The sequence below is a fragment of the Chrysochloris asiatica genome, unplaced genomic scaffold (assembly GCF_000296735.1).
Source record: "Chrysochloris asiatica unplaced genomic scaffold, ChrAsi1.0 scaffold00016, whole genome shotgun sequence".
In the NCBI taxonomy this organism is placed as follows: Eukaryota; Metazoa; Chordata; class Mammalia; order Afrosoricida; family Chrysochloridae; genus Chrysochloris; species Chrysochloris asiatica.
The window spans coordinates 17,949,453-17,959,965 of record NW_006408534.1 but is presented as its reverse complement, the minus strand read 5'-3'; the positions used below and the strand labels follow the sequence as shown (position 1 = coordinate 17,959,965).

Sequence of the window (10,513 nt, the reverse complement as noted above, 5' to 3'; positions counted from 1 at the left end):
TCACAATACAACAATAGGCCTGGGTAGCATTAACCTATCATATGCTTGAGTAAAAGGTGACCAGAATGTTCCCCAGGTTCTTTACTTCACAGCACAAGGTGTGAGGGTGCAAAGTCCCGGACTCAATTAAAATATATGTATCCATGTTGTTCCCAACAGTGTGATGTCTCAGAAAAAATTGCACAATTTCAGTGTAGCTGTGACTGGGTAGACACCCTGTCTGCCCCACTTTGGCTATGCGGTCATGTCTTCTTCATCTGTGAAGTGTGGCTGATAGTATGCACTTTGTGGACTTTCTGTGATACAGAGAACTAATATTCTGACACCGTTTACTGAACCCAGAGTCAGTGCTTAATGGATCCAGACTGTGTGGTGCACTCCATGAGTCCTACTGGAACTGCTCCTTCCCTAAACAACCCTCCTCTTCATTCTGTGCCAGCAGGTCCGTGCTCTGTTTCCCTGTGAGAGACAGCCGCTGTCCTCCGAGATGTCCAGGCACCACAGCCGCTTCGAACGAGATTACAGGGTGGACTGGGCTTGCCGCGAGTGGAGCGCCAACGGCACACATGGAACCACCAACATCTGCAGCACCACCGTGGGGGCGGGTGGTGGCACAGTCAGCAGCCTCAGTGCCCGGCCTGGCCTCCTGCCACTGCCCGTGGTACCCTCCCGGCTGCCCACACCCGCCACAGCCCCCGCACCCTGCACCACAGGCAGCAGCGAGGCCATCACCAGCCTCGTGGCCAGCTCGGCCTCGGCTGTCACCACCAAGGTAAGAGCTGTGTCCTCTGTGCTGACCCTTTGCACCCCGCCCTGGCCTGAAGGCTCCCCCTGAAGGCTTCTCTGGAGCTGGGCCTGACCACTACCTGAGGGTTGTTGTTGTTATTGTTAATTGCAGTCGAGTGGGTTCTGACCCATAGTGACCTTGTATAGGGTTTCCAAGGAGCGACTGGTGAGCTTGAACCTCCAACCTTACAGTTCCAACCAACCTTGCAGCCTAGTGCTTATCCTACCGCACCACACCAGGACTCTGCCTGAGGGTTAGCACGGCTTTTATTTGACATCCTTCCTCTCACTGTGACTATAGGAGGACAGGAAGATGCCATGGCCACTCATTACCTGACGCCAGGTTGATTAAATGCTATGTAATGGGTGAAACTCTTGAGTTGGCAATACAGGTTCCCCAAATAGGTGAATTTAGAGTATTCAGGTTCCCCTGGTATCCACAATGACTTGGTTTGCAAGAAGACACTGACAGGCAGCAGGGTCCCTGAAAAAGTCGCAGAGCATCTACTACTAATTAAGCACTGTGCTAAGGATTCTTACCTCCAATGTCTTCTCCCACTCTCCCCAGCCTGCGAGGTCAGTGTCTGTGTCATACCTCCCAGCATCCCCCCACCCTCTGCCATACCTCCCCTCACCTTCCTGCTATACAGTCCATGACAAGGAGGTGCTTGAAGTTCACATTTACTCCAATTAGGTGTAAGGCCTGAGTCCTGGTATGGTGCTGTAGGATAAGCACTGGACTGCTAACTGTAAGGTCGGCAGTTCGAACCCTCCAGCTACCCCTCAGAAATCCTATACAGGGTCTCTATGAGTCGAGACGGACTCCAAGGTACTTAACAAAGAAAGATAAAACCTGAGACTAGCCGCATCCTGGACTTGAATCCAGCAGTCTACCTTGGGGGCTTTAGTTTCAGGTCTGCCTGATTCTCCTAGACACAGTCTACAGCATCAAAAAGGGTTTACATAACTAAAAGAAATGTTAAAATTAGTGTTGCCCAGGATCTTACCTGGCTCTGGGCAAAGTCTTGTCCTCCCGAGGGTAGCCTGAGCCCCAAGGCAAGGGAACCAAGTCACCAGTAGGCCACCCATCCCAATACTCCCTCCTCTGCCTCTGCCAGCCATTCAGTTGCCCCCAGGAGCCCTCTCCATGCAGGTGTGTGTGCGCACAGCTTGTCTTTTCTTTGCTGCTTTCATAAAAGTTGCCAGAGAAGTTAAAGGCGGGGGAGCCCTGGCCGGGCCATTGTGAGGTGTCTGTGGTGTTCGAAAGCCACACTCCAGGTGTGCTGCCGCCTTTGTCTCTGAGATTTTCAAAACTCCCTTTCAGCCCTGCTTCCCATTAATAACCGTGAGTGCTGCCAGCAGCAGAGCCCGTGGTTGCCCGACACAATGGAGCTATTTGAGGCTGATGCGGCGCACACTGACATCTTGCTGCAGTGCCTTATTGATTTTATTTTCCTGTTATGAAAACACCGCCCCACTGAGGTGGGGAGGGAAGAAATGTTGGAGAGGGGAAGAGGAGTTTGGGAGGTATTTGGACACGCAGCCCCCGGACCAGCCAAACACATTCCTCCAGGGTGCCAGCCCCCAGGATGGCTCCAGATTCATAACCTTTGCCCAGTGCAGTCAGCTGGCTGGCCCCACTGCCCACATCTGGCACCACTCAGCAGGGCCAGCTGTTGACCATATGGAGAATGGCGGCTTTTCAAGCTCACTGCTAGGGGCTCTAGGTGGGAGGGAGACGCTGGACCTGGAAGGCTTGGTTGATGGTTTCCTTCCTCTCAAGGATCGATGCCTTGTTAGTGATGGCACTGGCTGCTCCCCAGGGCCATGTGGGATCTGTCAAGCAAGGGGATGGAGGGGACTTGGCACTGACAGCCCCTCCTGGGTGAAGCCCCTTCCACAGAGCAGCTCAGCACTCACCATCACTGACTGGCCAGCCCCAAACCCAGCCTCAGAGAGAAAACAACAGCTGGGACAAGGCCTGAGCAGGGTGGCAGGGATAGGAGGGTGCGGGAGGCATTCAGACCTATGAGGACAGCTGGTTCCTCACCATGTGACAACAAAAGACCTACATTCCATTTCCCCTCTATAATCATCCCCGCCCAGCTTCTTACCCTCAAGGACTTGTTGCATGAAACAAGGTGCCTGCTTACCTAGATTCTTTGTGGCACTCCGGAGACCTGAGCGTACAGAAGGAGGGGAGGACAAAAACTAGCAGCGGCTTCCTTCCAAGCACCTCCATCAACTCCATTCGCCATCAAGTCGATGCTCTTCAGAGGAGAAGTGTGCCCCTTAGGGATTTCAGTCACTGTGAGCTTTCAGTAGATTGCCAGACCTTTGTGCCGAGGGTGAATTCAAACCTTCTGCCATTAGCAGCCCAGTACATTAACCATTTGCATTCCATCAAGGTACATTATTAAATCAGAGTGTCGGTACCTTTCTGCCATTCTGGCCCACCCAGCAGCCTGCCCCTTGCCTATTTATGAAACCCAGGCCAATACCACAGCAACTGATCGACAGGCCCAAGCTAGTGAATCTGTGGTTTTCCTGGTCAAAAAGAAAAGGGACTGACTGAGCAGCTGACGGCTGGCTCTTGCCCTCAGGGAGTTCATGAGCAGGGTATAATGAACCCGTGGCAGCATAGTGTAACCCAGGAATGTATCTCCTGGCAGAGGGTGGAGTTATAGGTAGAGATGGCTTAGTGAAGTGGATAAAATAAAGGAAGACTTGAGACCCACTCCAACACAGTGGCTTCACCTCTCTGGGCCTCCCTTCTGTTAAATGGGAACAGATGGCAGTTGCCTGCTAGAGTTAATGTGAGGCTGTGAGAAAGCGTGAGCAGAACCTGGCATATACTAAGTACTCCCGTTAATATTTACAGCCTCAGAAACCTTATGCAGGGTTACTGTGAGTCAGAACCAACTCCACGGCACACCACCGCCACCACCATGATTATCACCACCACCATCACTGTCACCGCCATCTAGTTGAGGCCTATGGAGCAGGGCCATGCCTTGGGGAAAAGTACTCATTCTGATGAGAAACCGGAGCTAGACCTCATGTAGACATAGAAAAGAAGTGGTGTTTCTGAGTGGGTGGGACTACACATGGAGCCAACCAGAACTGAGAAGCAGGGGGCCATCTGGTGGGCCCAAGCTGAAGAAGAGTTGGAACCGCCTTGGAAAGCAGGTGATTGAGTGAAGGATTTCCTTGAGGAAATCCCGGTGTGTGGAGAACAGAGATTCTGTCCTGAGTGAAGGAATGTGGGCGAGAAGCAATAGAGAAGCCAGGAACAGAGCTGGATATGTTTCATTGTGGATATTCTTTCTGGTCCTGAGTCTGGTAACAGCTGCTTGGATATATTGGCCCGGCTTTCTCAGTGAAGGGCCCAAGTATTCAGGGGAAGACCCCCTGAGGAAGGTGACTTTCCGGGGACCAGTATATATAGTGTCATGGTTTAGGGTTCACCTTGCCTGGGCCGGTAGCAAACAAACATCACCTGATCGGGGGCTGGGGTATCCCTGGGATTCTTGGGAAACCACATCCCTCACCATCATCACCAGGGCAGAGATGCCTGCCCTACCAGCCCCTCCCCAGTGCTGAGTCTGCCTTCTGCCAAGCCATGTAGGGGCAGTCCCAGCTCCCTGGAGATGGTGACTGGTTTAGTGAGGTGATGCCAATTCTTTCTGTCACTGCTGCCTTTGGGTCTGAGTTGATTTTTTTTGTTTTGTTTTCTCATTTGTTTGTGACATGGAGAATTCTTGCATGCTTTTATGAAAGGCTGGTTGGACAAGCAGAAACTACTGAGGCATTAAAGCACTAAGAGGTCCTAGCAGGCCGGCCCCAAGACACACACACACACACACACACACACACACTGCTCAAACCAATGCACTGCTTCCCTGGTATCTGGATCAACTTGTGAGCCCCCAGAAAACAAGTTCCCAGAGCCTAGAGGAGCAGAGGGAATATGCCCTCCCAGCTCCTGGTTTTGTAGGTCAAAATACTCGTAGTAAGGAGGTCCAGAAAAAATAGTGACTTCCCTGAGGTCACCCAGTGAGCTAGAAACAGAGCCAGGCTGGGCCAACTCCTTTCCTTACCCTACCTTGCCTGGCATAATACTTTCTCCATGGCAACCATTATGGTAGTTTCATTGCTGTAAGTTCTCCCATTCGCTCATCCACCTAGCTGACAGCAAAAACTGAATTCCAAGGGAGAAAGTGGGCACATATACCTTATGTCTTATAGGTTGGAAAATTTAGACAAAAGATCATGTTGCTACAAAATTGCACAGCTGATAAGCTCAAACTCTTGAGTTAGGTAGAAGTGGGTTTGAATCCTAGCTGTGCCACTTAAAACAGTGTGTCTCTGGGTATCCAATTTTTAGTCTATAAAGTGATGATAATAGTATTTTCCTCATTGGGTGGTTGTGAGGATTAGATAAAGTCATGCATGTAGAAAAGCTAAGAATAGTACCTTCCACATGATAAGCATGCAATAAAACTTAATTTATAAAGTTAAACCACAAATTGGGTCAAACCAAGTATCCATGCATCAGTGGAAAGGCTAGTCCCCTGGTGGGCAGGTGCTCGGTAGACCAAAGGAAGGCTCGCTGAACTTGGCTGATATCATCTGAGATGAGGCAGAGAAATGGAGACAATATGAGACAGCACCCCATTTCCTGCCTACCCTCAGTGCCACTGTGGACTCTAGGCAGCCACGCCCTCAAGGGGAGAGCGTGCTGAGGAGCAGAAACAGAACTCTGCAGCCTGTTTGTGGAAAAGAGGGAAGCACCAGGGCCCCACAGTTGCTGCTGCATGAAATTTAAATTATTCCCAGCAAACCTGCTTGACAGATGAAACAGAAAAGGGACGGCTTCATAAAATGCAATTTTGTTCTTGAAAGAATGGACTCTGCAGAATCCTCGCTGATGTCTGTGAAATGGATTGGAGCTTTTTCTCCTTTTGGTCAGGAGCACTCATGCTGAAACAGTCACGATGGTAGCCCAGCCCTCCCATTGCTCTTCAGAGTTAAGCCCTGGAAAATAAATACAGGTTGGGGAAGCAGAGAAACTTAGTCTGTGTTGGAGGCCCGGAAGGGGTCATGAAATATGCAGACTTTATCAGAACATCCAACACCCAGATTTTTGGAGTGGTTACAAATCGGGTTGCTAACCTCAGGGTCAGCAGTTCAAAACTACCAGCTGTTCCACGGGAGAAAGATGAGGCTTTCTGCTCCCGTAAGGAAACCCTGTACAGGGTCGCTGTGAGTCGGAACCGACTCCACAGCACATAACAACAATCACATGAGCATAACAAGGAGCTCTGGTGATGCAAGCTCTTGGCTATTGATTATGGTTCCAGAAAGGCCTTGAAATCTGCTTTTTCCAAAAAAAATCTATGGGGTAATCTTACTCTATTCACACGTGGGGTCTTCATGTGAAGTCAGTCAGTCGAGGGCTGACTTGACGACAGTTTACAACAAAGGGGAGCATGATGGCTCTAGAGGATAAGAATTGGACTGTGAACCGCAAGGTTAGTGGTTTGAGTCCATCAGCTGCTCTGAGGAATAAAGATGAGGCTTTCTGCTCCCACAAAGATTTATAGCCTCAGAAATCACATACATGATCACTGTGGGTCAGTACTGACTCAACAGTATGTAGCAGCAACGTTAGTAAATTGGACTTTCAGGTTGTATATTTGTAATCATAAAGATATATTCAGCAATGGAAGTCTTCCTCATGTACCCTAAGTACTCTTGGGGGAGAGATGATTTAGGATTCCTGTGGAGAATTATGTGAATAACCTTGAGGCGCTAGGAGGCAAGCCTATCCTCTCATGTGGTTCTGGGGTTCTGTGAATAGGGGAAAGATGCTTTTGTACACTTACAGAATGAGAAGCCCACCTCCCTTCCCTCTTCTTTTGTGTTCACATTGGAGAACAAAGACTGCCGAGTGGGATCGGGTGGGAGAATCAGACTTGTGGATTCCCAGACTTGGATTGATTTAATCTGGAAGAGTTTTTCTTGCTTTATGAGAAGAAATGTATGATTTCCCTTGTGACACATTATCAGGCCCTGATAGCGCATTGTGAGACTTGTGTATGTTAGTACTGAGCTAATGGATTTGCCTGCACTTGAAGTTACACTGCTGAGTGGATTGTATCTTCATTGACTTAGAATCTACCTGTCAATCACAAAGTGTGTACAAAATTGAAAAATGTCATTATTTCCAAAGCACCCATTTCAAAGCCTACATTTGTGGGGAGGATAGACCTAACTGACTCGAACTTAAATTCCTGATTGAGGAAGCAAAAGAAAGCAGAGAAAATTATATATTTTCCTGTGTCTGTAAGGGGTGATCCAAAGTCTGCACAGAAGGCAGCTGTGGATTCCAAAGTAACGAAGTCAGAAGACAAGGGTGACGGGCGCCAGTTATGCATATAAATTAGCTTTTGCTGTCTAACAATCACAACAAAATGTAGCGACGTAAAACAATACAGTTCTGTAGGTTTCTGGTTAGTTCTGGTTTGGGTTCTGCTGAACTGTCCTATTTGTCTGTGGTCAGCTAAGAGGCTGGGTAGTGGCTGGATGGTCCCTCACACTTCTGTGGTGGACAGAACATTGGTCAATGCACCTCAGTTTTCCTTTCCATGGTCTGTCATCCCCCAGATTAGCTCAGGTTGATTTGAATGTGGTCTCAGGTTCCCAAGAGTCACTATGCAAACATTTTGCAAACTTCTGCTTGAAGCATGTGTGCTAAAGTCCTGTTACCCGAAGCAAGTCACATGATCAACCCAAATTCAAGGAATGGGCATGGAGACGTCACCCCTTTTTTTTTTAATGTTTTATTGTGAATTATGTGATAGTTTACATGGGAGAACATTGGTTTTACATTCATTCTATCGTATATCGTCTCATTGCCATGGTTACAATCCCCTCCATGCAATCCTTCCCCCGTACCCCCCAGGTCTTCAGCACACAGTTGCTCTCCCTCTCTGGGTCTAGAGTCTCCAACTGCTCCATCGCTCCACGTCATCATCTCTGGCTCCATTTCAGGCATCACTGCTTCTCTGGGTAGGGTCCCGCTCTCTACTCTTCTCCCTTGATGGTCCTAGGGACCTCCGCTCCTAGACTGAAAAGTTAATCACTCCCCTCCTTGCTATAAAACGTTTACCTTTACATTTCCGACCCTCACAGTCAGTCCTGATAACAATCATTCACCATTGTATCACAAGAGACCCGTCTGCATTTCATTGCATCAGCCCCACCTAGTCAGATTAAATACTACTCACTGGAGATTTTTCCTTCCTCCAGGCCCTCTGGATCTAGGTTCCCTCTGGAAAGCTTGTAAGCCAGTCACTTCTTGCCTTTGTAGCCCCCCGCCCCCCATTTTGGGTAGCCAATGTCCAAGTTGCCCATCCCTGTCTACTCTGTGTGTGGAGGGGGTGGGAATGATTCTTGCTGTAAGGACTTGTTCCCTCTTTTGAGCTACTGCTTCCATAGGTGTAGGTCAAGTTCATCAAATTGTATGAGAATACTTTTTTTTTTTTTCCTCTTCTTTTTACTTCTGTTTGAGCTCTGATCATGCAGTCATTGAAGCCAGGACAAGTGGGTATTATCTGCAAGTGTGGGTGTTCTTATGCATATGCCCTCTCTTCTTATCAGCTGGACACTTCACTCTCTGCTCTAGTCCTCTGTGGCTATGTCACTGACTCTGGGCCCAAGAGTCCCCAGGTCTTGCCACACTGCTGGCCAACCAGGTCTTCACCCAAGTTCACAGAAGTCTATTGAACGTTGTAGGTCTTAGCTCACCGCTTCATTGCTGTTTTTCCCTCACTTCCCCTTATCGGTGTCAAGCGTGGTCACCAATTACAGTGTGTATTCCCATTGAGTCTTAGTCTTGGAAGGGGGTTTGCACTGAGGGGACCCGACCACTTGCCTTGATGTTTCCTGGGCAAGCATGTTGCTTGTTCTTGTAGTAACAGTTGGTCTGCCTATGTTGTTTTATATTTTTCCTGTAGGTCTTTCTTTCAAGAAGTATCTTCTGTTCTTCTAACCACTCCAGGTTGGTCTGCTTGTCCTTTCAAGTGGGAACTTCCCATCTCTGGAGATCTGGATGTGGTTCAGGCTTCCACCTATAGTCTTATGTATTGCAGAGGATCCACAGGAAGCCTCTTTCACTGGGCAGAGACGTCACCCCTTGATGGAAAGAGCTGCAACACCATATAGCAAACGGGTAGTTTATAAGGATGGGAAGCATGTGTAGTCATTTTTGCAACATAACTAGTAACCAATAGCTGTAAGTTGACTCTAACTCATGGTGTTTTGTAGAGTAGAACTGTGCTTCATAGGGTTTTTATGACTGCGAACTTCAGGTTACAGATCATCAGGCCTTTCTTCAAGGTGTCGGTGGGTGGGTTCAAACTGCCAATCTTTTGGTTCCTAACCAAACATGTAACCATTTGTGCCACTTGGGGACTCCTTTTGCAACATGGTGTTATTACTAGGTGCCATCGAGTCAGCTCCAACTCCTTACTACCCTATGCATAACAGAACAAAACACTGCCCTGTCCTGCACCAACCTCACAATTGTTAATGTTGGACCCCATTATGACAGTCACTGAGTCCGTCCGTCCTGTTGAAGGTTTTCCTCTTTATTGATGACCCTCTACTTTGCCAGGCATGATGTCCTTCTCTAGGAACTGATCCCTCCTGATAACATGTCCAGAGTACGTTAGGCAAAGTCTCGTCATCCGCACTTCTAAAGAACAGTCTGGCTGTACTTCTTCCAAGACAGATTTGCTCATTCTTCTGGCAGTCCATGATACTTTCAATATTCTTTGCCAACAGCATAATTCAAAAGCATCACTTCTTCTCTAGTCTTCCTTATTCATTGTCCAGCATTCACATGCATATGAGGCTATTGAAAATGCCAAGTCTTGAGTCAGGTGCACCATGGTCCTCAGAGTGACATCTTCGCTCTTTGACACTTTAAAGAGGTCTTTTGTAGCAGATTCGCCCAATACTGTAAATATTTACGGAAGCAGAAAGCCTTACCTTTCTCCCACGGAACAGCTAATAGTTTTGAACTGCTGACCTTGAGGTTAGCAGCCTGACTCATAACCACTATGCTATCAGAGCTCCTTTCAGACCATATAAGTCCACGCAAAATCATTTGGTCTGGCCCTACCAAGTCAACCACATTTCCAGCCATCACATTGTTGTTAGGTGCCATCGAGTTGGTGCTAACTCACAACGACCCTGTGTACAACAGAATAAAACACTGCCCGGTCCTGTGCCAACCTCAAAATCGTTGCTGCACCTGAGACCATTGCTGCTGCTGGTATGTCAGTCCATCTAGTTGGGGCTTTTCCTTTTTTTATCTGACCCTTCACTTTAATAAATATGATATTATTCTCTAGGGATTGGTCCCTCCTGATAATATGTCTGAAGTATGAGAGACAAAGTCTGGCCATGCTAGCAACACTCTAGCTGTACTTCTTGCAACAGAGATTAGTTTGTTCTTTTGTCAGGCAGACCCCAAAAAAATTCTTGACTGCTTCTTTCAAGAGTGTTGATGGTGGACCCAAGCAAAATGAAGTCTTTGACAACTTCAATCTTTTCTACATTTATATGGATGTAATTTATTGAGCCTCAAGAAATCAAATGACATATTTCATTAGGCAAATCTGCTGCACAAGACCTTTTTAAAGTGTTGAAGAACAAA

General features: G+C 47.9%; 1 protein-coding gene across 1 annotated transcript in view; it reads left to right on the top strand.

Moving 5' to 3' along the window:
• Positions 1 to 487: 487 nt before the first annotated feature.
• LOC102839032 (kelch-like protein 29-like) overlaps positions 488 to 10,513 on the top strand; it is a 229,371-nt gene continuing 219,345 nt past the window's right edge. Inside the window, exon 1 of the mRNA XM_006835247.1 lies at positions 488 to 772. Within this exon, the coding sequence (XP_006835310.1) occupies positions 488 to 772 (285 nt within the window). The remainder of the gene's footprint in view (positions 773 to 10,513) is intronic.